Source organism: Stegostoma tigrinum, chromosome 9 (genome assembly GCF_030684315.1).
Source record: "Stegostoma tigrinum isolate sSteTig4 chromosome 9, sSteTig4.hap1, whole genome shotgun sequence".
Classification (NCBI taxonomy): Eukaryota; Metazoa; Chordata; class Chondrichthyes; order Orectolobiformes; family Stegostomatidae; genus Stegostoma; species Stegostoma tigrinum.
In genome coordinates this window covers 92,148,168-92,175,693 of record NC_081362.1, presented here as the reverse complement: position 1 = coordinate 92,175,693, position 27,526 = coordinate 92,148,168, and the positions used below count along the sequence as shown (strand labels likewise).

The 27,526-nt window shown below is 49.0% G+C and overlaps 1 protein-coding gene across 2 annotated transcripts in view; it reads left to right on the top strand.

The window, feature by feature from the left end:
* hivep2a (HIVEP zinc finger 2a) overlaps positions 1 to 27,313 on the top strand; it is a 264,542-nt gene extending 237,229 nt beyond the window's left edge. For both annotated transcript variants that reach the window (XM_048536448.2, XM_048536449.2), the window contains exons 4-8: positions 1,551 to 1,708; positions 11,385 to 11,560; positions 13,582 to 13,683; positions 18,427 to 19,355; positions 25,563 to 27,313. In XM_048536448.2, the coding sequence (XP_048392405.2) occupies positions 1,551 to 1,708; positions 11,385 to 11,560; positions 13,582 to 13,683; positions 18,427 to 19,355; positions 25,563 to 26,213 (2,016 nt within the window). In that variant the 3' untranslated portion in view covers positions 26,214 to 27,313. The remainder of the gene's footprint in view (positions 1 to 1,550; positions 1,709 to 11,384; positions 11,561 to 13,581; positions 13,684 to 18,426; positions 19,356 to 25,562) is intronic.
* Positions 27,314 to 27,526: the final 213 nt, after the last annotated feature.

Sequence of the window (27,526 nt, the reverse complement as noted above, 5' to 3'; positions counted from 1 at the left end):
AAATGAAAACAGAAATTGCTGGAGAAACCCAGCAGGTTTGACAGCGTCTGTGGAGAGAGAAAGCAGAGATTATGTTTTGAGTGGCGTGACCCTTCATTGAAAGAGTCATGAAGAGTCACCAGGCTTGAAACATTAATTGTGCCTTCTTCCCATAAGTGCTACCAGACCCGCTAAGTTTTGCCAGCAATTTCCACTTCTGTTTCAGATTCCAAACACCCAGCAGTTCTATATTTTATTTTAGGGTCAGCAATGGAGATTGTGCTGGCTGACAGACCAATGCAGAGAAGGATGGATGAATTATGATCAGAATGCAAAGCAGTGGAAGCAGATCTGGCGATAGCCCTGAAAAGAAATTGGATGAATCCTTTAGGGGGAAAGTTACAGAGCTATGGAGAAAGCGATTGTGCAATTGAATTGATCAAGGAGCTCTTTCCAGAGCTGACCAGCTCCCTTCTGCACTGCAAGATTCTCCACAGGAGAATTCATAAGGAATAGGACCAGGACATGGCCATTTGGCCAATTGAGTGTGCATTGCATGAGATGCGGGTATTCTAATGCCTTGGTTGTGGAGGATTAGTCTCTAAGTACAATCAGTTATCAGAAAAACCAATAGATTGTTCTGTTTATTGCAAAGGGAATTGAATGGAAGAGTACAGGGGTTCTGCCTAAGTTATACAGGGCATTGCAGACTGTATCTAGAGTACTGTGAACAGCACTGGCCACCGTACTTGCAGGAAGATGTTAATGCATTAGAAGCAGCTCAGAGAAGGTTTACTGAACTAATACCTCGAATGAGCTGATCACCTTATGAGGAAAGGCCAGACAGGCTAGGCCTGTATCGTCTGAAGTTCAAAAAAGCCGGAGGTGACTTAATTGAAACGTATAAGATGCTGAGGGGACTTGACCAGGTGTATGTCAAAAGGATATTTCCTGTTGTGGGAGAATCTAGAACAAGGGGTCAGAGTTTAAAAATAAAGGGTCACCCATTTAAGACTGAGATGCAGAAACATTTACTTCTCAGGGTTGAGAGTCTTTGGAATTCCCTTGGTCAGACAGCAGCAGGAGCAGAATCTTTAAATATTTTTAAGGTCAGGGGGAGATAGATTGTCAATGACCAAGGACGATGAAAGATTTTCAGGGAGAATGTAGAGTGGAGGTTGTGATTAGATTAGCCATGATCTGATTGAATGGCAGAGCAGGCTCAAAGGGCCATTCTGTACATGGTGCGTGTTCAGATTGTCGCTTTGACTCCAGCCAGGAGCCTGCTCCTCTGTAACCCTCAAACTAATCCAACCCCCACTGCTCTCTGTAAGAGGGAATTCCAATGACTAATAACCATCTGAGATTAGAAATTCCTGAGTGTTTCTGTCGGAAATGAGATTTGGAAGCAGTGCCCCCTAGTTTGAGATTCCGTCAGAGTTGTGTTTTCTTCAATGAGATTACCGCACACTCTGTCCTGAAAAATGGTCAGGACAATGAAGGGTTAAGAGCTTAGATCTGCTCGGACAAGAGACATAGCGAAATAATACGGTGCCATCTGTCTTTTGCAGATGAAATGGTATGAATCTTCACAGTGTGATCATGATGGGGCTGGAGGGAAAGCAGCAGGAAGTTTTGAAAAGGAAAGGGAAAAGATGGAGACCAGTGCGAACAAAGACCATTCCAACAAGCAAGTGGAGCCCACCAGGATTAAAATCTTTGATGGAGGGTAAACAGCTTGGCAATATGATCTGATATCTTCATGTATCATGGCTTCCCCTGTCCCAGGACAATCTATGGGTTTTAACAACCCACTTGGAGATTTCATATGTTCAGATGAACAAGGTGACTCTCCCCCCGCCCCGGCTGTCCCCCCCCCCCCTCCCCTGCTCTCTCCCCCCCAGCCCCGGCTCTCCCCCCCACCCCGGCTCTCCCCCCCCAGCCCCGGCTCTCCCCCCTGCCCCGGCTCTCCCCCCCCGCCCCGGCTCCCCCCCCAGCCCCGGCTCTCCCCCCACCCCGGCTCTCCCCCAACCCCGACTCTTCCCCTGCCCTGACACTCCCCATGCTCTTTGTAATCCAGTAGTCGATGGGAGGAGACAATATTCCTAATATCTCTGACCCTCTGCCTGCCTTACTGTTGCTGATAACAATGCACTGTCGAGCCTTTGTACAGGTACTGATAGAGAGGAGCGGGTCATGGGTATTGTTTGGTGGGAGCTGATTTTAACCAAGATTTTGAGTTATCTCGACAGACGCAGGAAGGATAAAGGTTGAATGCAGTCAAATGTTTGAATGATGTCACTGAGCTTGGCAGTTGACAACCATGCAGCGTTGTTTCAGGATATTGTATCTGCACACGTGTGTTCCTATTTATAGGATTAGTCACACTGTGAGACGTACTCATTCGTATTGTGTGTGTATGAACATAGAGTGAGGATCTGCACATGCCGTTTGTGTGTGTGTGTGTGTGTGTGTGTGTGTGTGTGTGTGTGTATATACTCTGTGTGTGTGAATACTCTGTTTGTGTGTATACTCTGTGTGTACTCTGTGTGTGTGTATATGCTGTATGTGTGTGTGTGTACTCTGTGCATGTGTGTGTACTCTGTGTGTGTGTGTGTACTCTGTGCGTGTGTGTGTGTTCTGTGTGTGTGTGTGTGTGTGTGTGTGTGTACTCTGTGTGTGTGTGTGTGTGTGTGTGTGTGTATACTGTGTGTGTACATTGTGTGTGTGTATCCATTGTGTGTATACTGTGTGTGTTTGTGTGTGTATTCTCTGTGTGTGTGTGTATACTGTATGTGTATACATACTGTGTGTGTGCATGTGTATACGTACTCTGTGTGTGCATACTGTGTGTGTACATTGTGTGTGTGTATCCATTGTGGGTATACTGTGTGTGTGTGTGTGTGTGTGTGTGTGTACGTACTCTGTGTGCGTGTGTATACTGTATGTGCATACATACTCTGTGTGTGTGTGTATACTGTGTGTGACTGTGTGTGTGTACATTGTGTGTGTATCCATTTTGTGTATACTGTGTGTGTTTGAGTGTGTGTGTGTGTGTATACTGTATGTGTATACATACTCTGTGTGTGTATATACTGTGTGTGTGTACTCTGTGTATACCGTATGTGTATACATTGTGTGTGTGTGTGTACTCTGTGTGCATGTGTATACTCTATGTGTATACATACTCTGTGACTGTGTGTGTGTACATTGTGTGTGTGTATCCATTGTGTGTATACTGTGTGTGTTTGTGTGTATTCTGTGTGCATGTGTATACATACTCTGTGTGTGTGTATGTGTGTGTATACTGTATGTGTATACATACTCTGTGTGTGTGTGTGTGTGTGTATACTGTGTGTGACTGTGTGTGTGTACATTGTGTGTATAGTGTGTTTGTGTGTGTGTGTGTATTCTGTATGTGTATACATTGTGTGTGTGTGTGTGTGTGTGTGTGTGTGTGTGTGTGTGTATATACTCTGTGTGTGTGTGTGTGTGTATGTGTATACTCTGTGTGTGTGACTGTGTACGTGTGTATGTGTATGTGTGTGAATACTGTTTGCGACTGTGTGCATGTGTATACTGTGCTTGTGTATACATTGTGTGTGTGTGTGTGTGTGTGTGTTACGTTTTGGGATGCAGTGGGGGGAGGCAAGATTTTGAAGCTGGTGAAGTCCACATTGATACCATTGGGCTGCAGGGTTCCCAAGCGGAATATGAGTTGCTGTTCCTGCAGCCTATGCAAGCTCTGCCTGGCTCTTTGTAGGTTATGTGGGACAATCTCTCTTCCGCACCTACACTGCCCTAAACCCCACCTCTTCCTCTGTTACATTGATGCTGTATCGTTGCCGCCTCGTGCTCACACGAGGAGCTCAAACAGTTCATCCACTTCACCAACACCTTCCGCCCCAACCTTAAGTTCACCTGGACCATCTCCAACACATCCCTCACCTTCCTGGACCTCTCTGTCTCAATCTCCAGCAACCACCTAGAAACCAATATCTGTTTCAAGCCCACCAACTCACTCAGCTACCTAGAATACACCTCCTCCCACCCACCTTCCTGCAAAAATGCCATCCACTATTCCCATTTCCTTCGCCTCTGCTGCGTCTGCTCCCAGGATGAGGCTTTCCACTCCCATACATCGCAGATGTCCTCATTTTTCAAGGAACACAACTCCCCCCCCTCCCCAGTGGTCTAGAATGCCCTTGACCATGTCTCTCGCATTTCCCACAACTCATCCCTCACACCCAGCTCCTGCAATAACAACCAAAACAGAATCCCCCTCGTCCTCAAGTACCACCCCACCAACCTCCAGATCCAATGCATCATCCTCCAACATTTCCGCCATCTGCAATTTGACCCCACCACCAAAGACATTTTTCCCTCCCCAGCCTTATTTGCTTTCCGGAGGGACAACTCTCTCCGTGACTCCCTTGTACACTCCACACTCCCCTCCAGCCCCACCACACCCGGCACTTTCCCCTGCAACCACCAGGAAGTGCTTCACCTGCCCCGCCACCCCCATCCCAGGCCCCAAGAATACATTCCACATCAAGCAGATGTTCACTTGCACATCTGCCAGTGTGGTATACCGCATCCGCTGTACCCGGTGTGGTTCCCTCTACATTGGGGAAACCAAGCGGAGGCTTGGGGACCACTTTGCGGAACACCTCCACTCGGTTCGCAATAAACAACTGCACCTCTCAATCGCGAACCATTTCAACTCCCCCTCCCATTCCTCAGACGACATGTCCATCCTGGGCCTCCTGCAGTGCCACAATGATGCCACCTGAAGGTTGCAGGAACAGCAAATCATATTCTGCTTGGGAACCCTGCAGCCTAATGGTATCAATGTGGACTTCACCAGCTTCAAAATCTCCCCTTCCCCCACTGCATCCCAAAACCAGCCCAGCTTGTCCCTGCCACCCTAACCTGTCCTTCCTCTCACCTATCCCCTCCTCCCACCTCAAGTCGCATCCCCATCCCCTACCTACTAACCTCATCCCGCCCCCGTGACCTGTCCGTCCTCCCCGGACTGACCTATCTCCTCCCTACCTCCCCACCTACACTCACCTGTACTGGCTCAATCCCCGCCTCTTTGACCTGTCTGCCTCCTCTCCAGCTATCTTCTCCTCTATCCATCTTTCATCCACCTCCCCTTCTCTCCCTATTTATTTCAGAACCCTTTTACCCTCCCCCATTTCTGAAGAAGGGTCCAGACTTGAAACGTCAGCCTTCCTGCTCCTCTGACGCTGCTTGCCCTGCTGTGTTCATCCAGCTCCACACCGTGTTATCTCAGATTCTCCAGCATCTGCAGTTCCTACTGTCTCTGAAACATAGGAAGGTGGTTGTGGCTGTGGTTGTGGGAGGTCAGTCATCTCAGCTCCAGGACAACTCTGGAGGAGTTCCTGAAGGTAGTGCCCTGGGCCCAACCATCTTCAGCTGCTTCACCAATGACCCACCCGCCATTATAAGGTCAGAAGTGGGGATGTTCGCCCAATGTTCACACAATGTTCAGCTCCGTTCGTGACTCCTCAGATACTGCAGTAGTCCATGTTCAAATGCACCCAAATCTGGACAATATCCAGGCTTGGGCTGACAAATAGCAAGTAACATTTATGTCACACAAATGCCAGGCTATAACCGCCACCAATAAGAGACAATCTAACCACCACCCCTTGACATTCAGTGGTGTTACCATCACTGAATCCCCCATTATCAACATCCTAGGGGTTATTATTGACCAGAAACTCAGCTGGACTTGCCACATAATCACAATAGCTACAAGAGTAGGTCAGAATCTAGGAATCCTGCAGTGAGTTACTCCCCTCCTGACTCCCCAAAGCCTGCCCGCTATCTACAAGGCACAAGTCAGGTGTGTGATGGAATACTCCCCATTTGCCTGGAAGGGTGCAGCCCCAACAACACTCAAGAAGCTTGACACTGTCCAGGACAAAGCAGCCGCTTGATTGGCACCACAAACATGCAATCCGTCCATCACTGATGCTCACTCGCAGCAGTGTGTATTATCTACAAGATGTTCTGCAGAAACTCACCAAGGGCCTGCTGCAGTACCACTCATGTCCACTGATCCTCCTAGCACTGGTGGACCCCCAGTTGAGTTCGGGCATCTTCCCTGAGATAGACAGAGGTCCTGCTTGGTTCTAGTTAAAGAGCTATTGACCATCTGCATTCTCTCCAATGTATTCACATCCTTCCTACAATAAATTGCCCACACTGTACACAATACTGCAACTGAAATCTAACGAGTGTCTTGCACAAGTTGAACAACACCTCACTGTCTTTGTACTCCTAATCGAGGCTCTCATATGCATTGTCACATGACCTTCTGATCCCAAGGGGAGGCAATGGTCTAGTGGTATTATCGCTGGACTGTTAATCCAGAGGCCCAGATAACATCTTGGGGGCCCAGGTTCAAATCCAGCCACGGCAGATGGTGGAATTTGAATTCAATACAATATCTGGAATTAAGAATCAAATGATGAACATAAATCCATTGTCAATTGTCTGGAAAAACCTATCTGGCTCACTAATATCCTATAAGGAAGGAAACTGCCATCCTTACCTGGTCTGGCCTACATGTGACTCCAGACCCACAGCAATGTGGCTGACTCTGGGTGATGGACAATAAATGCTGTCTCACCAGCGACATCCTCACCCCGTTAATGAGTAAAATCACAATCTCATTTTTGGGGGCAGACTTGAAGCTGGTTCTCAATGTGCAGTAATGTAACAGGATAGGACAAATGAGGGGTTGCTCATGGTTGCTAATAAATCCAGCAGAAATTTCAGGAGAAATACCTTTCAGAGAGTGGTGAGAATTTGGCACTTGCTATCACAAGGAGTGGTAGATGTGAGGAACATGGCTGCATCAGGGACACTCGATGAGCAGGAGTAAGGAATAGAAGGATTTGTTGAGGGGTAATGTGAAGAAGGGTTGGAGAAAATCAGACAGGCCGTAAACAATGTACTAGACCTGTTTTTGCAGTGTGCTTAGAGAGCTAATTCCAGGATGTTGACGCAGCAACAATGAAGAACCAGTGATATATTTCGAAGTCAGGACACTGAGTAGCTTGAAGGGGATTTTACAGGGTGTGGTGTTCCCATGTAACTGCTGTCCTTGTCCTTCTAGAAGGTGGTGAAGGAAATGGATGCTTATGGAATAAAATCCAGGGTGGAACGAATTTCACCCTTTCATCCCCTCTTTACCTATTTGGCACTTTTCCAGAATGCCCAACTCCGACTCAGTTTTCAAGCAGGCTGCTTCTTGAGTGTTCAAACTGCATCCATCCAGGCAAGTTGGAAGTATTCCATCACACTCTTGGCTTGAGCCTTGTAGATGGTGGACAGGCTGAGCTGTAATTGTGTTTCATTGAGACTCACTTGACCACAATGAGCAGCAGGGTTACATAAATCTCAACTGAAAGGCTTCTCTGTGTCACTAATGGATGCGTAGGAGCCAGCAAAAACCATAGCCTCCCATCCAACGCATTCCGATATGTGGAGAGCCTCCTAGCCCTCCGCCCCCTCTGCAGATCGTTGTACAGCTCTCCGCTGCATTTACTGATGCAGTTTGTTCCACACCCAGCACACACACTGCATTGGAATCAAATCGGTAATTCCACAGAAACCCACAAGCCCTTTAACACAATTAAGTGCCTCAAGGCATTTCATTCTACGCTACTGCTCTCAAAAGTTTGGTGTCTTTTACAATCTGGTTGCTGGGCGTAGTGTATGTCTCTGGTTATTATGGGTAGTGAGTGGCACCGGTGGCCATGGAGAGCAAACAGCTCCAGTTGCTATGGGTAGCGGATGGCTCCAGTTGCTATGGGTATGGAATATCTCTGGTTGCTATGGGAAGCGAATTGCTTTCACAGAGCATCAGTGCTTATCTTGTCTGAATTCCTTCATTGAAAGAAGGTGATGTTTTAGATTAATTCCCTTCCCAAACAGGGACAAAAAAAGAAGTTGACAGACTGTATCATTGCAGTCTGGTGGCCCTTTCATGAATTGAGAAAATAGGGCACAGATTTAGCAAGGGCATGCATTTTCTCAGCAGGTGACTAGGCCGAGTGAGATAGATATTGTTTAGTGGTGACATCTCTGTACTGACTCCCAACTGAACAGCTCTTCCCAAATCTGACATTGTATCCCACCTGGATCAAGTAGGAGACAGTTTCAAATCAGAGAATGGTGCAGCTTAGAAATAGACCATTCAGTCCATCCTTCCTGCATTCCCTCTCTGAAAGAGCTATCCAACTTGGCTCACTCCTTCGAGCTTTTCCCTGCAACCCTGCAAAATTTGCTCTCCTTGAGTGTTTATCCAATTTCCTTTGAGAAAATTAGAATAAAATCCAAGGTGGAATGAATTTGACACTTTCACCCACCCCCCCACTTTACCCTATTGGGCATTTTTCCAGAATGCCCAACTCCAACCCAGTTATCGGCCTATTTGACTGTGCGTGTTGTGGTCCAGTGGTTGTGTCACTAGTTTAGGAACCCAGAGGGTCAGCCTTATGTTTTGGGATTACACAGGGTCAAATCCCACCACAGTAGCTGGTGGAATTTCAATTTGATTGGTAGATCTAGACAAGAAAGCGCATCACCATCATAGCAACCATGACAAGACTCATTGATTGTTCTTTTCCTCATTAGTGTCCCTTAGGGAAGAAAACTTGTGCCCATGGATGAAGGGCTTGTCATATGAGGAGCGGGCGAGGACTCTGGGCCTATACTCAATAGAGTTTAGAAGGACAGGGGGGAATCTCATTGAAACTCACAGAATAAGGAGAGGCACGGATAGAGTGGACGTGGAGAAGATGTTTCCACTAGTAAGAGAGACTAGGACCCAAGGACACAGCCTCAGAGTGACCATTTAGAACTGCGATGAGGAATTTCTTTCACCTAGACAGTGGTAACTCTGTGATATTGCCAGAGAGAGCTGTGGAGGCCAAGTCACTTCATGTATTTAAGTTAGAGTTAGATGGGTTTGATTAGTTACAGGGTCAAAGGGTTATGAGTGAATTGCGAGAGAGAGTGATTGAAGCACATATCAGCCATGATAGAATAGCACAGCAGATTCGATGGGCTGACTGGCCTAATTCTGTGCCTCGAACTTATGCCCTCACCTGATCTAGCCTACATCTGACTCCAAATCTAATGTAATGGCCATGATTCTTAACTGCCCTCTGAAATGACCGTCAGGGCTGGGTCATTAAGTACATACAAGGCTGAGATAGACAGACTTTTAATCAGAATGGGAATTGAGGGTTATGGGGAGAAGTCAGGAAAGTGAAGCTGAGGATCTTCAGATCAGCTGTAATCTCATTGAATATTCCATAAAATATAGGAGCAAAATTGAGCCATTTGGCCCATCAAGTCTGCTCCACCATTCGATCTGGACAGGTATGTTTCTCAACCCCATTCTTCTGCCTTCTCCCTGTAACCTTTGATCAAGAACCTGTCTATCTCCGTCTCAAAGACACTCAATGACTTGGCCTCCACATCCTTATATGGTAATGTGCTCCACTCTTCTCCTCATCTCAGTACCAAAGGGTCATCCCTTCAATCTGAGGCTGTGCCCTCAGATCCTATTCTCTCTGCCTTATGGAAATAGCTTCTCCACATCCACTCTATCCAGGCCTTTCAGTATTCCCTAAGTCTCAATCCTTCGAAACTCCGTCAAGTATAAACCCAGAACCCTGTTCATATGACAAGCCTTTCATCCCCGGGATCGTTCTTGTAAACCTCTTGGCGACTCCCTTCAAGGCCAGCACGCCGTTCCTTAGATATGGGGCCCAAAACTGCTCTCAGTATTCCAAATGGAGTCTGACCAGAGACTTATACAACCTCTTTTATTCTAGCCCTCTTCAAATGAATGTAACCATTGCATTTGCCTTTCTACCTGCCAACCAAGCCTGTATGTTAACCTTAAGAGAACCCTGAGCTAGGACTCCTAAGTCCCTTTGTGCTTCAGATTTCTGAAGCCTTTCCCCGTTTAGAAAATAGTCTGCACCTCTATTCTTTCTACCAACATGCATAACATCACAATTGCCCATATTGCATTTCACCTACCACTTCTTTGCTTACGCTCTAGCCTGTCCAAGTTCTTCTGTAACCTCCCACCTCCTCAATGCTACCTGTCCCTCCAACTATCTCTGCAAATGTAGCAACAATGCCCTCAGAATGACGGAGCAGAGCCAATGGGTTGAGAAGCCTACTTCTGCTCTCATGTCTTATGGTTAAATAAGGAGAGAAAGTGGATGTGAGTTTGCTCGCTGAGCTGGAAGGTTCGTTTTCAGACGTTTCGTCACCATTCTAGGTAACATCATCAGTGAGCCTCCGACAAAGCGCTGGTGTTATGTCCCGCTTTCTATTTATCTGGTTAGGTTTCCTTGGGTTGGTGATGTCATTTCCTGTTCTTTTTCTCAGGGGATGGTAGATTGGCTCCAAATCAATGTGTTTATTGATGGAGTTCCGGTTGGAATGCCATGCTTCTAGGAATTCTCGTGCATGTCTCTGTTTGGCTTGTCCTAGGATGTCTTCGTCGGAGGCTCACTGATAATGTTACCTAGAATGGTGACGAAACGTCTGAAAACTAACCTTCCAGCTCAGCGAGCAAACTCACATCCAGAACCTCGACCTGAGCTACAAATCTTCTCAAAACTCGCGAGGAGAGATAGGTTTGACTGGGCCTATATTCCCTGGAGTTTAGAAGGATAAGGAGGGATCTGGTTGAAAATTCTAACAGGGCTGTGAAAACTGGGGAGTTTCAAAAACAGTCTCAGAAAATGAATCGACATTATAGGACTGAAATGAGGGAAGATTTCTTTACTTGAAGAGTGGTCACATAATGGAATTGTCTGCCACAGAAGGCAATGACCACTGAACAAAGTGGAACGAAGTTCCTGAGGAAGTGGTGGAAATGGGTACAATTGCGATGTTTAAAAGACATTTGGATAGGCACATGAACAGGAAACATTTGGAGGGATGTGGGCCAGGAGCAGGGAAGTGGGACTAGTTCAGGATTATGTTCGGCACAGACTGAAAGGTATGTTTCCATGCTGTATGACACTACATTCAAGAAAGAGAAAGGTAATTTTTAAAGGCACCCAGAGCTACCAGAAATAAGCAGGAATATGGTCTTGAAGTGGAGCTTCAGACATACTGAACAGCAGAACAGGCTCAAAGGTCTGAATGACTTACTCCTGGTTTCTCTGCTTTAGAAAGCTGGCCACGGTTAATCCCAAAGCAGTCAATGTAGCAAATAAGGCATTGAGTGAGAAGAGAGCCATGAGGTAGACACATGAGGATTCTGACGCTGTTGAGCAATGTCTGTATGCTGCCTTGTTAAAAACAGCCCTGTTAACCTTTTCTGCTTGCAGATATAAATCTAACGAAGACTATGTCTATGTGAGGGGACGGGGCAGAGGAAAGTATATCTGTGAGGAATGTGGAATCCGCTGTAAGAAGCCCAGCATGCTGAAGAAACATATCCGCACCCACACTGACCTACGACCTTTCATGTGCAAGTTCTGCAATTTTGCTTTCAAGACGAAAGGTAAAGATTGTGTCCTTGGTGTAAGTTGGGTTGGAGTGGGGGTGATGGGGGGGTGGTGTGGCGAGTCCTCATTCAGTACCTGCTGGAGAAACCGGTGGCCGCCCTGCATTCATGAGGGACTTCTGTTTCTCAGGAGTCGCGGCAAATTCTTTGCAACACACAGCACCTCGAATCAAAGGCTTTGCGAGCAAGCCGGGGTTGGGTGGGGGGCCGCGATTGTAATCAAACTGAACCCCATTTCCCAGCTGCCCGGCAACAGTGGCAGTGACAAACGCCCTCACGCCTCTATCACTTCAAAATCATAGGAACTGCAGGAGGCCACTCAGCCCGTTTTAATCCTGTGGCATCTTTGAGTTAGATTGTACCTGGTTCGTGTCTTAACTTCACCGTCTGGCCTTGATGCTCCTTTTGAAGGAATGGAATCCAGGGTTCTGCCATCGATTCTTCTAAATTCTCACAACAGAACTGATACTGAAGCCACCACCAGAGGAGATTTTCAGTTGGATTGGGTTGGATAGACAGACAAACCCATTCTGCCCGTCCACTTGTGTTTATGTGCTACTCAAGGCTCTTCATCGAACATTGTAACCCCTTGTTCCCTTCTCCAAGAAATGCCAGTCATGCCTCCTCTTAAATGTATCAGTTCGCCTTCTTCACTTTGAGACTAGGAGGTTCATAGTCTCCACAACGTCTGTCAGAATGAGGGAGAGGGAGGATTTCAGAAAACTCATGGCACAGAAGAAGGTCATTCAGCCCGCTGTGTTTGCACTGGTTTTGTGACCTAATGTGTATCTCCTGACTTTTTTCCCCATATCCCTGCATACCATTTCTATCCATGTAATCATTCAATGCGCAGTTGAATGCCTCAAATATAGTAAAAACATGCAACCAATCTTACTCAGCCAATCAGCTCCATCATCTCCCCCTGCATCACACTTTGACGCAGAGTGCTTCTCTGTGATGCTGACTGCAGAACACTTTCCTAAAGTACTTCACTGCAATGCTGACCAAGGAACACTCTTCCCAGACTGCTTCACTGCAATGCTGACTGAGGGATACATATTCCAGAGTGCTTCACTGCACTGTTGACCGAGTGATACATATCCCAGACTGCCTCACTGTGGTACTAACAGAGGGATGTTTCCCAGAGTACTTCACTGCAATTCTGATCGAGGGATATGTTTCCCAGACTGCTTCACTGCGATACTGACTGCAGGACAGTCTGCCCGGGGAGCCAAGGGTTACAGTGATGATTTTCGATGTGAAAAGACGGATGGGAGTGTGACCACTGGCAGCTTCGAGTTGAGCAGTATGACCTGGTTCTGAGACCTCTTGTCGTCAGTAACCCTGTGTGTGCGTGTGCGCGCGCGTGCACGCCTCGATATTTAGAGCACAGCTCCAGCTGGCTGGCTGTTGTGATTCAGATGGATATCAAAGATCCAGTGGCAGAACTCTAAGATGAGCAAGACATTTTTCCAGGAGCCTGGCCAAGGCTACTCCCGTAATGAGCACAGGCGAGAGACAGGCAGTGAGGAAAAGCAGCTTAAGTCATCATGCCTTGAGCTGAAGTTTGTGGGATTTCACTGTGTGCCAAATGGCCGTTGTATTTTGGTTCGCCTGCTCAACCAGCAGCGAACGCAGCCTCAGCTCCTTTGGAGCAAATTACGTAACATTGCCCTCAAAGTGTTTGCACGGTAATGAGAGAGACTGTCTTTAGAAATGCGTGAGTCAAGCCAGTGTCTCTTAAGGAGAGCGATGGAGGTATAACAGTGTAAATATTGCATTGAGTGATTTGAATTGCTAATAGCCTGTTCATAAATCCGTTGCAGTATTTTTAAAGCAGAAACTAAGTTGTGGAGCGTTTCTCATTGATGTTCCTCACTGTAATGGGAATGGAATGAGTCACTCAACCTCTTTGCAAGTGGGCGTTGGAATGAGGAATAAATAGATGGCCATTGCCAACCTTCACTGCCTCATTATCTCAACCCTCTTACCTGTGTCATTTTGTGTTTTCCCTGCAGGAAACCTGACAAAACATATGAAGTCAAAGGCTCATACCAAAAAATGCCTTGAGCTGGGAATAGCAGTGACCTGCACATACAACACAGACTCGGAAGAAACAGGCAAGTTTCACTGCTGTCCATCGTTTCGTCATGTGGCCCTTCAGCCCATTGTGTTGGTGCTGGGTCACTTGAGGGAGCTCCCCAGTCAGTACCACTCTCCCCACCCCACCCTTCTCTGCAGACACTTTTTTTTTGGGTTGCATCCTTTCCCAGTATTTATCCAGTTGTCCTGTTGAAGTTACAACTGAAAGTGCCATTGGATGGCTCATTGTAAATGGCTAAAGCTTCTCACTTTTTTCAAGCAAGTCTCCTTATATCCACCCCCGACCCCGCAGAATGCTTGGTGAATTATCTCAAACCTGTGACCCCCTCTGGTTACTGGCCTGCCTGTCATTGGAAACAGTCTCTCCCAGTCTGTCAAAACCCATTTCAAAGTTTATGTAATGTAACATTGTGGGTTCTAAGGAGTCTGCAGCCTGCCTGCCCACCCAAACCCACTTCGTCCCCCAGTACCATTCTAGCAAATCGCCTGAGCACCCATACCATACCTTGGCATGCTTTCTTACAAGTTTGGTGCCATGAATGCAGCCACTCTCAAATTTCTTCCTTACACGGGTTGCCATTTTAAGCTGACATTGGTACGCTGGCTCAGTGGGTTTGCACTGCTGCCTCACAGCACCGGGAACCTGAGTCCAGTTCCAACCTCAGACAGCTGTCTATGCGGAGCTCGTACCCTCTCGCAGTGTCTGCGTGGACCTAGCTCTGGTATTGTCTCATAGCCCAAAGATGCACAAGGGTAGGTTGGCCATGCTAAGATTGCCCATAGTGCCCAGGGATGTGCAAGCTAGATGGATTAGCCACGAGAAATGCAGGGTTACAGGGGTATAGTAAGTGGGTGCGATGCTGTTTGGACGGTCTGTGTGGTATCAGTGGGCTAAATGGCCTACTTCTACGTGGTAAGGATTCTATGATTACACAGAGCTCGGAGGTTATTTGGACCTGGAAGGCATCAAATTGTGTTCATGGGACAGGAATGTTGCTGGCAAGGCCAGTATTTATTGCCCCATGTGTGGAAGATGCATGCTGGGATAGAGTCAATCAGACATAGACCAGACCAGCTAAAGAAGGCCAATTTAGTCAACCAGATGAATTTTTCCAGACAATCAACATTAATCTCTTCGTTTCAGATTTTTAATGGAGTTCAAATTCCAAAAACTACTATGGCAGGATTTGAACCCCAGTCCCCAGAGTATTGCTTGTGCCCCTGGATTACTAAACCAGTGAAAAATACGAGTAGGCCATTACCTCCCACATTACTTTAGCGTCTTTTAGCTGAGATCATTAGATAGGAAACCCACTTACTCTTCTCCACTTTGCCAGGAGCATTGAAATCCTCTGTTTTTAATGTGCCTTGACAAGTCGCCTCTTGAAACATTCCTTCAGCTTTCCATTTAGTGACTGCTCCTTCTTACACAGTCGACCCTTTCCGCTCACTATCCTTGTTCTGATTTCAAGGTTGCATCGATAAAGGCAAAACATTGCCAGTGCTGAAAATCTGAAACGACCACAGAGAGTGCTGGAGAAGCTCAGCAGGTCTGGCAATGTCTATGGAAAGAGAAACAGAGTGAACAGCTCAAAGTCTTCAGTTCTGAAGAAGAGTCAGACCCACATTCAAAGCATTAACTGGTGTTTTTCTCAGTCTGCGGGCACTGCCAGGCCCGCTGAGTTGCTTCCAGCATCCTCATTCGTTGTCCTATCTGCAGGTGCTGTACTTCTAAAATTCCCAAATTCTTGCATGTTTTCCTCGGAACTAATTTGCAAATATTTTCTTGGAGATTTTCAGATTTGCATTGCTTACCGATGTTCACTCTGGGGACTGGGGTTCAAATCCTGCCATAGTAGTTTTTGGAATTTGAACTCCATTAAAAATCTGAAACGAAGAGATTAATGCTGATTGTCTGGAAAAATTCATCTGGTTGACTAAATTGGCCTTCTTTAGCTGGTCTGGTCTATGAGTGTCTGTCTGTCTGTGTGTGTGTGCGCGTCTGTGTGTCTGTGTGTGTGTGTGTGTGTGTGTCTGTGTGTGTCTATCTGTGTGTGTGTGTGAGTATAGAGATAGATAAAGAGAAGCTGCCTTGTCTGGCAGCCGTTATTGAGTGAAAGGAGGGTGGTGTGAAACTGTAATATTCACGCCAAGCTGTTGAGGGGTGATGTCAGGAAAATATTTGCTCACTCAAAGCAAATAAACACTCTCCATTTACGAAGCCAGCAATGTTTGAGGAGAAGGGAGCTAGCCAATTTAAAATTTTAGAACAGATTCCAATAGATAATTATTGGGTTAAGATATTAAGGATTTTTAAAATATATTCATTCATAAGGGTATGGCCATGGCTGACTGGGCCAGCATTTATTGCCCCATCCCTAACTGCCCCTTGACCTGAGTGTAGGCCAGGCTGGGTGAGAACAACAGATTTCCCACCTTAAATAGCATTAGTGAACCAAATGGGCTTTTACAGCAATCAGCAATGGGCTCCATGGTTACCATTAGAATTCCTACAGTTTCGAAGCAGGCCATTTGGCCCATCAAGACCACACCCCTCCTCTGATGACTATCCTACCCAGGCCCACCCCCTCCACTCATGGCTAACCCATCAAGCCTGCACATCCTTGGACACTATGGGCAATTTAGCATGGCCATTCCATCTAATCTGCACATTCTTGGACTGTGGGAGGAAACCGGAGCACCAAGAGGAATCCCATGCAGACACAGGGAGAATGTGCTAACTGCACACAGACAGTCTGTGCCTGAGCAGTTCCCTGCTGTTGTGAGGCAGTAGTGCTAATCATTGAGTGCCACCCCACTCCCATTCGGCTAGCATTAACTTTATATTTTCATTGAGTTCAGATTTCACTGCCTGCCATGAACCCCTGTCCACAGAGTTCTGTGGTTCTGGGTTACCAGTCTAATAACGTTGGCAAGACAGCATTGCCTCCCCTGGTGCTGGGACCAAGGTAAATCAACCACATGATAGATAAAACACGTTCAAGGGGCTGAATGGCCTTCTGATGCTCTAATTCTCTATTGAGCAGCTCAAACGCGACACTTCTGACCAATTCACAACTGGGATGAGCCATTTCTGAATGCTCAAAAACAAACTAACCAGGCCAATGCTAGCGCTGACAGAGCTGTCGTATGAGGAGAAATTGGGCCTGTGCCCGCTAGAGTGTAGAAGGATGACAGGGGATCTGGCTGAAACTTATGAAATGTTAACGGGGCTGGACAGTTGAAGGCACAGAGAAGAGGAAGTCCCGAACCACAGGACACAGTGTAAGGCTATGGATTAGGCCAGTTACAACTGAGATGCAGAGAAATTTCCTCAGAGGGTAACAAACCTGAGGCTGGGAAGGCCTAATCACTGAATGTTTTGAGGAAAAAGATTCTTACATTTTAAAATAATTAAAGGCATTTAGAGAGAAAGTGGAGAAACAGTATCAAGGTAGAGGATCGGTCATGATCATGTTGAATGGCCTATTCCAGCTCTGACTTGCTAAAAAATGCAATAAGAAATTCCAGCATTGAGTTTGAAAACAGGACCAGGATCTCGAGACACATACTGAAAACAACAAATGCAGAGATCACAGCAGGTCAGACAGCATCCATGGAGAGAGAGCAAGCCAATGTTTCATGTCTAGATGACTCTTCATCAGAGCTGAAGTGAAGTGTGGAGGGCGCAGCATTTATGCTATAGATTGGGAGGGGGGAAGGTAGGGTATTTCACCTGTACCTTCTCCAATCCTGTGTACTGCACCCAATCTGGCTTATTCTACCATAGACTAATCAGTGTGAGTGACCACTTTGTCGAACCCTCTGGACTGTGCGCAAGTAGGAACCCAACCTTCCTGTAGCCAGTCATTTTAACACCATGTCCTGCTCGCATGCCCACACATGTCTGTCCACAGCATGCTGCACTGTCCCTGTGAATCACAACGCAAGCTAGAGGAACAATGTCCCATCTTTAGACTAGGCATTTTGCAGCCTTCTGGGCTGAATATTGAGCTCAACCTCTTCAAATTGTGAGCCATTTCATCCCTTTCTTTTAGTTTGTTATCATGCTGTCCCATCCCACTTACTGTTCTTTCAAGTCTGGCTGTTAGACCATTAGACCATAAGACATAGGAGTGGAAGTAAGGCCATTGGGCCCATCAAGTCCACTCCGCCATTTAAGTCATGGCTGATGGGCATTTCAACTCCACCTCCCTGCACTCTCCCCGTAGCCCTTGATTCCTTGTGAGATCAAGAATTTGTCGATCTCTGCCTTGAAGGCCTCCAACGTCCAGACAAAACATTGTTCTGCCATTCTCGCATTCCAATCACTTAAGCTGAACTATCAACATCTTTTCTCCACCAGCACCCTACCCCACTACACCACACCTTCCCCCACTCCATCCACCCACCCACCCATCCATCAAACTGTGGCATAAATGCTGCTCCCTCCACACTTCGCTTCAGCTCTGATGTAGAGTCATCCAGGCTGGAAACGGTAGCTCACTCTCTCTCCACGGATGCTATCTGACCCGCTGTGATCCCCTGCATTTGTTGTTTTCAGTACACATCCCAACACCTGCCCTAACTCGCTCCCACTAACTGCATGTCCTTGCTTTTCCCAGCATGTGAAAGATTGTAAAAGTAAATATTGAGGTTAAGGAGACAGGAGACGCAGAGATGCTCTTGTGCCAGGGCTGATAAACCAGCAGCACCTAACCAGTGCACTCACTAGCTCTTAAACTTACTGTCTTTTTCAGGAATTCCAGAAGAGCCTGAGAAAGACACGCTGAGTGAAGTTCCAGTCCGGCATCAGTTTTCCGATCCGGAGGAATCGGATGGAGCGGAGGAGGAGGGAGATGAAGACGATGACGATGAGGATGAGGACGATGAAGATCGCCAAGGTGACAGCACACCGACCACCAGATCGCGAAGCACGAGCCCACTCTCCAAACCATCCTCGAGCACCTTTGGCATCACCTCATCCTCTGCGTTCGACGTTTCACACTCAAGTAACCAGTCCTCCCTCATCAGCTACTTGGTGACACTACCCAGAATTCAAGCAACTCAGTTCATGCCTCCCAGTTACACACACACAGGGACTCCACTGACAGACTACCCAAGAAATTTGCAGAGCAGGCTGACAGAGTCAATTGAACACAAAGACAGACTGGACATCCCAACACCCCTCAATGTGTGGCTACCACGTACCAGCGATGACGCTTCTTCGAGAGATGATAGCTCCAGAGAGATGTCCCCCTCAGGAGACACCGGTTCGAGTGCTCACCCATCACCGGCCTACGATGGTTCCCCAGGCAGCGACCCCTCACCGACTCCACGAAGGTACTTATCTCCGAGGAGGGAGCTCTCACCGAGAAGGCACTTGTCCCCGAGACGGGAGATTTCCCCAATCCGACACCGCTCACCAAAGAGGGACACCTACCTGAGTGAGTTCTCAGTGAGGCGAGATGCTTCCCCGAGGCGTCCCTTCCTCCAGAGGAGGGAGATCCAGTTGCCAAGGCAGCTCTCCCCCGTCAAAGACCTCTCCCCGAGAAGGGAATTGTCGCCAAGGAGGGACTACAGAGACAGGCGGCACATGCCTTTGGTGAGAGCGACGTCGCCCAGGCGGGGCTGCCTGCAGAGTGGACCCATCGCAGGCCCATATATGCAGCATTCGGACATGAGCCTGGTGAGTATCCACGCTTTCCCAACAGGCTCGGTGAACAAGTCACAGTTAGGAAGGTGTGTAAAATGTTGCAGTTTTACTGTGTTTTAGACAGTGGTTCAGTGCTGAGGGAGTACTGCACTGTTGGAGGGTCAGTGCTGAGGGAGTACTGCACTGTTGGAGGGTCAGTGCTGAGGGAGTACTGCACTGTTGGAGTGTCAGTGCTGAGGGAGTACTGCACTGTTGGAGTGTCAGTGCTGAGGGAGTACTGCACTGTTGGAGGGTCAGTGCTGAGGGAGTACTGCACTGTTGGAGTGTCAGTGCTGAGGGAGTACTGCACTGTTGGAGGGTCAGTGCTGAGGGAGTACTGCACTGTTGGAGGGTCAGTGCTGAGGGAGTACTGCACTGTTGGAGGGTCAGTGCTGAGGGAGTACTGCACTGTTGGAGGGTCAGTGCTGAGGGAGTGCCGCACTGTCGGAGGGTCAGTGCTGAGGGAGTGCCGCACTGTCTGAGGGCCAGTGATGAGGGAGGGCAGCAATGTCTAAGGGTCAGTGCTGAGGGAGTGCCGCACTGTCTGAGGGTCAGTGCTGAGAGAGTGCAGCAATGTCTAAGGGTCAGCGCTGAGAGAGTGCAGCAATGTCTGAGGGTCAGCAATGAGGGAGCGCAGAAATGTCTGAGGGTCAGTGCTGAGGGAGCGCAGCAATGTCTGAGGGTCAGCACTGAGGGAGCGGAGCAATGTCTGTGGGTCAGCGCTGAGGGAGCGCCACAATGTGTGAGGGTCAGCGCTGAGGGAGCGCAGCAATGTCTAAGGGTCAGCGCTGAGGGAGCGCAGCAATGTGTGAGGGTCAGCACTGAAGGAGCGCAGCAATGTCTGAGTGTCACCACTGAGGGAGCGTAGCAATGTCTGAGGGTCAGCGCTGTGGGAGCGCAGCAATGTCTGAGGGTCAGCGCTGAGTGTGCGCAGCAATGTCTGAGGGTCAGCACTGAAGGAGTGCAGCAATGTCTGAGGGTCAGCGCTGAGGGAGCGCAGCAATGTCTGAGGGTCAGCGCTGAGGGAGCGCAGCAATGTCTGAGGGTCAGCGCTGTGGGAGCGCAGCAATGTCTGAGGGTCAGCACTGAGGGAGCGCAGCAATGTCTGACGGTCCAATGTCTGACGGTCAGCACTGAGGGAGCGCAGCAATGTCTGAGGGTCAGCGATGAGGGAGCGCAGCAATGTCTGAAGGTCAGCACTGAGGGAGCGCAGCAATGTCTGAGGGTCAGCACTGAGGGAGCTCAGCAATGTCTGAGGGTCAGCACTGAGGGAGCGCAGCAATGTCTGAGGGTCAGCGCTGAGGGAGTGCAGCAATGTCTGAGGGTCAGCACTGAGGGAGTGCAGCACTGTCTGAGGGTCAGCGCTGAGGGAGCGCAGCAATTTCTGAGGGCCAGCAATGAGGGAGCACAGCAATGTCTCAGGGTCAGCACTGAGGGAGCGCAGCAATGTCTGAGGGTCAGCACTGAGGGAGCGCAGCAATGTCTGAAGTTCAGCGATGAGGGATCGCAGCAATGTCTGAGGGTCAGCACTGAGGGAGTGCAGCACTGTCTGAGGCTCAGCGCTGAGGGATCGCAGCAATTTCTGAGGGCCAGCAATGAGGGAGCACAGCAATGTCTCAGGGTCAGCACTGAGGGAGCGCAGCAATGTCTGAGGGTCAGCACTGAGGGAGCGCAGCAATGTCTGAGGGTCAGCACTGAAGGTGTGCAGCAATGTCTGAGGGTCAGCGCTGAGGGAGCGCAGCAATGTCTGAGGGTCAGCGCTGAGGGAACGCAGCAATGTCTGAGGGTCAGCGCTGTGGGAGCGCAGCAATGTCTGAGGGTCAGCACTGAGGGAGCGCAGCAATGTCTGACGGTCAGCACTGAGGGAGCGCAGCAATATCTGAGGGTCAGCGATGAGGGAGCGCAGCAATGTCTGAGGGCCAGCGATGAGGGAGCGCAGCAATGTCTGAAGGTCAGCATTGAGGGAGCGCAGCAATGTCTGAGGGTCAGCACTGAGGGAGTGCAGCAATGTCTGAGGGTCAGCACTGAGGGAGCGCAGCAATGTCTGAGGGTCAGCGCTGAGGGAGTGCAGCAATGTCTTAGGGTCAGCGCTGAGGGAGTGCAGCAATGTCTGAGGGTCAGCGCTGAGGGAGTGCAGCAATGTCTGAGGGTCAGCGCTGAGGGATCGCAGCAATTTCTGAGGGCCAGCAATGAGGGAGCACACCAATGTCTCAGGGTCAGCACTGAGGGAGCGCAGCAATGTCTGAGGGTCAGCACTGAGGGAGCGCTGCAATGTCTGAGGGTCAGCACAGAAGGAGTGCAGCAATGTCTGAGGGTCAGCGCTGAGGGAGCGCAGCAATGTCTGAGGGTCAGCGCTGAGGGAGCGCAGCAATGTCTGAGGGTCAGCGCTGTAGGAGCGCAGCAATGTCTGAGGGTCAGCACTGAGGGAGCGCAGCAATGTCTGACGGTCAGCACTGAGGGAGCGCAGCAATGTCTGAGGGTCAGCGATGAGGGAGCGCAGCAATGTCTGAGGGCCAGCGATGAGGGAGCGCAGCAATGTCTGAAGGTCAGCACTGAGGGAGCGCAGCAATGTCTGAGGGTCAGCGATGAGTGATCGCAGCAATGTCTGAGGGCCAGAGATGAAGGAGCGCAGCAATGTCTGAGGGTCAGCGATGAGGGAGCGCAGCAATGTGTGAGGGTCAGCGCTGACGGAGTGCAGCAATGTCTGAGGGTCAGCGCTGAGGGAGCGCAGAAATGTCTGAGGGTGAGCGCTGAGGGAGCGCAGCAATGTCTGAGGGTCAGCGCTGAGGGAGCGCAGCAATGTCTGAGGGTCAGCGCTGAGGGAGCGCAGCAATGCCTGAGCGTGAGCGCCGAGGGAGCGCAGCAATGTCTGAGGGTCAGCACGGAGGGAGCGTAGCAATGTGTGAGGGTCAGCGCTGAGGGAGCGCAGCAATGTCTGAGGGTCAGCACTGAGGGAGCGCAGCAATTGCTGAGGGTCAGCGCTGAGGGAGCGCAGCAATGTCTGAGGGCCAGCGATGAGGGAGCGGAGCAATGTCTGAGGGTGAGCGCTGAGGGAGCGCAGCAATGTCTGAGGGTCAGCGCTGTGGGAGCGCAGCAATGTCTGAGGGTCAGCGCTGAGGGAGCGCAGCAATGTCTGAGCGTGAGCGCTGAGGGAGTGCAGCAATGTCTGAGGGTCAGCACGGAGGGAGCGCAGCAATGTGTGAGGGTCAGCGCTGAGGGAGCGCAGCAATGTCTGAGGCTCAGCACTGAGGGAGCGCAGCAATGTGTGTGGGTCCGCCCTGAGGGAGCGCAGCAATGTCTGACGGTCAGCACTGAGGGAGCGCAGCAATGTCTGAGGGTCAACGCTGAGGGAGCGCAGCAATGTCTGAGGGTCAGCGCTGAGGGAGTGCAGCAATGTCTGAGGGTCAACACTGAGGGAGCGCAGCAATGTCTGAGGGCCAGCGTTGAGGGAGTGCAGCAATGTCTGAGGGTCAGCGCTGAGGGTGCGCAGCAATGTGTGAGGGTCAGCGCTGAGGGAGCGCAGCAATGTCTGAGGGTCAGCGCTGAGGGAGCGCAGCAATGTCTGTGGGTGAGCGCTGAGGGAGCGCAGCAATGTCTGAGGGTCAGCGCTGAGGGAGTGCAGCAATGTCTGAGAGTCAGCACTGAGGGAGCGCAGCAATGTCTGAGGGTCAGCGCTGAGGGAGCGCAGCAATGTCTGAGGGTCAGCACTGACGGAGCGCAGCAATGTCTAAGGGTCATCGATGAGGGAGCGCAGCAATGTCTGAGGGTCAGCACTGAGGGAGCGCAGCAATGTGTGAGGGTCAGCACTGAGGGAGCGCAGCAATGTCTGAGCGTCAGCGATGAGGGAGCGCCGCACTGTCTGAGGGTCAGCGCTGAGGGAGTGCAGCAATGTCTGAGGGCCAGCACTGAGGGTGCGCAGCAATGTCTGAGGGTCAACGCTGAGGGAGCGCCGCACTGTCTGAGGGTCAGCACTGAGGGAGCGCAGCAATGTCTGAGGGTCAGCACTGAGGGTGCGCAGCAATGTCTGAGGGTCAACGCTGAGGGAGCGCAGCAATGTCTGAGGGCCAGCGTTGAGGGAGTGCAGCAATGTCTGAGGGCCAGCACTGAGGGAGCGCCGCACTATCTGAGGGTCAGCACTGACAGAGTGCTACACCAAGTTCATAAGAAGAACTATATTTAGTTTAAAGAAGAACCCCTGCAGTGTGTGAACAGGCCCTGTGACAAGTCCACACCAAACCTCAGAGTATCCCACCCAGACTCATCCCCCAAAACCCATCTAATCCTCACATCCCTGCACACTGTGGGGCAATTTGACATGGCAAATCACCCTAACCTGCATATCTTTGGACTGTGGGATGACACTGGAGCACCCGGAGGAAACCCATGCAGACGTGGGGAGAATACACAAACTCCACACAGACAATTCCCTGAGGTTGGGATCGAACCCATGCCCCTAGCGCTGTGAGGCAGCAGTGCTAACCGCTGAGCCACTGCCCCACCCCAAGTGATGCCCTGCATTTGAGAAAAGGAGGTTTGTAAATGCAAGGTTTTCTGAACTCCAGATTTCTCCTGGATTCCCCACTGGATTTATTCGTGACTACTTTAGGTTACTGAATTCTGGTCATCGCCTGCAAATGTAGAAATCTTCTCTGCATCCAAACTCCTGAACCCTTTCAGCATTGTTAAGTCTGTGCATAGGTCACGTCCTCGAATTTCTCTTAATTGAGAAAGGGAGCCAGTAGTTTCAGTCTTTCAAGATGTTCTAAGCACAGAATTTGCTCATCTTCTCTGGTTATTGTGAATATGAAAACTATGCTGTCTGGATAAAAGTCACATAAAGTATAATTTATAATTAAGTGCTGCATTTTTGAAAAAAAATTCTGTTATTCCAGGGGCTTGTATAGACTAATAGCTACTTTAACATTAAAATATTGACCAGTCATTAATTAGCTCATATAAAATGTGAAGAAAAATAAGAATTTAAAGTCTTCGACATACGGCTCTGAGGAACAATGGGAACGATGGTAACAGCACAAGCTGAGATGAGATTTAATTGTGTAAAATTAGAGGGGACTAGGTCATGTGATGGCAACAGCCCTGTGTCCCTCGTGTGGCAAACAAGTCAAAATCCAAGGAGGCTAAGATTTAGAATGATTGGTATCAGGATTGGAGGGGACTGGACCATTTAGGACTGAGATGAGGAAACATCTTTCACCCACAGTGTAGTCAGCCTGTGGAATTTACTACATCAGGCTGTGGAGGCCTGGTTAATGAGTATATCCCTGAAAGAGACAGGTAAATGTTTTAGATATTAAAGGCAGTGAAGGAGATGGTGAGAAACGGGGAATATAGCATTGCGAGAGAAGATTAGCCATAATCATAGGCATAGTGTGTACAGTCATACAGCACAGAAACAGACCCTTCAGCCTGATTTCACAGGAGGCAATTGCCTAGTGGTATTATTGCTGGACTGTTAATTCAGGGACTCAGATAGCGTCCTGGTAATGTAAAGAAGAGATGTGACAAGTGAATCTGTCTCTGTTTGGAGTTAGAGATCTTTAACCCTTCTGGTACTTGCTGTTGTTAGCCACTGGGGACTTCTCCTAAGCAATCAACTCTGCTCACCCTATCGCCACACCCATCTATCCCTACCGCCCTCAAAAGCTCAGACAGCATCCCTTGGCACTGTATCTATGCTGTTCACCTCAACCTACTCTGTATGGTAGGCAGTTCCAGTGAGAGACTGCGCCTTGCTCTGCACTGAGTGGCATTCTACAGTATAGGGACATGCCACCTTTGGAGACCAGTGGGCCCCTCAGTGGCTGGGATACAACATCACCCCAGAGAATATTATTTTTGGTTTAATAAGTTTCCGTTATCTGTTTGATTGTGCTTTTGAGACAGTGCTCCATTGGCTAATCTTGTTATACTTTAGAGTAGAAACAGGTCATTCAGCCCCAAATGGTCTCCCCATCTCTACTTTAGCTCAGCCGGTCAACATAATTGGTTGATTTATCGAAGCATAGTTGATAAGTGGGAGGGGGGCTCGGAATACCTCACAAAACACAGCGGTGAAATTTATTTCATGAGGTACGGATGGAAGAAAATGCAATGAGAGTGGGGGCTAGGGTTACACTGGGCTCTGGTTCGCTTTAAGTTGCCTTTCTATTTACATTTGAGTCTTCCTTTTGAAATTTGCAGAGAACGTCTCACCAGAATCCATTGGACAACAGCAGAATGATTCCCTGGCCGTCATATCCTGTGTGTGAAAATGCCAAAGGAGACCAGGGCCATGCCATTCTTCCCAATGGGCCTCATGGTTGCCTCTTCAGCCACCTTCCACTGCACTCACAACAACAAGTACGGACCCCATACCAGATGATCCCTATTGGAGGCATTCAGATGGTGCATTCTGGAGCTGTCCCTTTGCCAGGTCTGCAGCCGGCTTCTCAGCTCCCCCTGGGGGCAAGGAGGAGGGACGACAGCATCATTGACGAAGCCACCCACTGCGTCATCGAGAGCATCAAAGAGATGGACATCTTTTCCAAGTCTGAGGACACACAAGTGGCATCCCCTATGGCTGTGTCGCCCCCCCGGCCGACCAGCCCCACGGATCCCCTCGGGGCCGAGGTGAGGGGTGGCTCCAGCGAGGAGGGGGTGCGTGGTCGGATGGGGGAGCAGCAGGCATTGCGGGGCCCCTCGGCGACCAGCAGTGGATACAGCGAGCACCCAGCCTCCACTGGACGAGGGGGCGAGGACCTTCGACCTCCGGCAGAAGACGGGGAGCGAACCAGGAGGGCAGGGTGCCCCCCAACTAGTTGGTCCTGGGGCATTTCAGCAAGTCCACCGTGAAAAACCCTTTGGTGATTGGATATGACCACCAGGAGTGACTGGCGCCCACACTGAAAGGAGCGAGAGAGGCAGAGCAAGAGAGATTGTCAGACAGAAAGCATGGACTCCACGATCGGGAGACATTCACTGAGGGGAAGGGGTGCAAAGTGAGGACAGTTAAGACACAGTGCAACACAACGCCCTCCTGTCTGCATCCCCAGTGAAGGCGAGAGTTTGGGGAGAGGTTGGATAAACAGGCAGGAAGGAATGAGAGCATGCTGCCACCTTTATCTGTCTGTGGTCTAGACTTTGAACATGCGAAATATTTTCTATTTGTCTGTCAGAAGAAAGGAAAAAAATACCCTGACCAAAATCAAGTTCCTTCAGTTATCCTTGTTAAGTATTTTATTTTTTTTTAAAAAAGTGTTGCAGATATTTTGTGCCTTTTATTTTTGCTTGAATTCCTGTATGCATTATGAAGGAAAGAGAGAAATTGTACATATTTTAGAATTTTGTGTACATGGCTTAATAATTGTGATGTTTTCTTTTCAGAGCACTTGTTATATTTTTGGGGGGAGGGTGGGGGTTTTGTCTTGAATGGTGTGAATGATTGGAAATGGTTTATTTTTATGGGTTCGGGTGATGGGGCAAAGTATCATGTGAGGTTGCACTAAAAATGTATTTTTATACAATTGAACTACTCTTATGTACAGCAATGATTCAGTGATACTAATATTTATTACCTTTTTTTTGTTTTATAACTTGTGGAGCCTCTGTTCCTCCCTCCCATTGTAGGCAACTCTGACATGAAGCATGGGATTTGTCTTTTTTTGCAGAAGTTAGAATAAAGATTTGTAACGCTGTAAATTGTTGGCTGCTGAGATTCTGAGGGGTGGGCATTGCTATCGGACTCGATTCCCTTTCTCCTTTGGAAAGATGAAACCGGCGCGAATAATTTTTCTTTGGCTTTAGTTCCAGCAGCCAATGCTGGCTTTGTGGGGTTGTTAGGGAAGAGAGAGGCAAACGGTACTTGAAGGAAGAGATAATGGGAACTGCAGATGCGGGAGAATCCAAGATAACAAAGTGTGAAGCTGGATGAACACAGCAGGCCAAGCAGTATCTCAGGAGCACAAAAGCTGATGTTTTGGGCCTGGACCCTTCATCAGAGAGCTCGCTGATGAAGGGTCTAGGCCCAAAATGTCAGCTTTTGTGCTCCTAAGATGCTACTTGGCCTGCTGTGTTCATCCAGCTTCACACTTTGTTACCTAGTACTTGAAGGAAGACCCGGTAGAGCAACGACTTTGAGGTGCAGATCTTTCCCACTTTCCCCATCT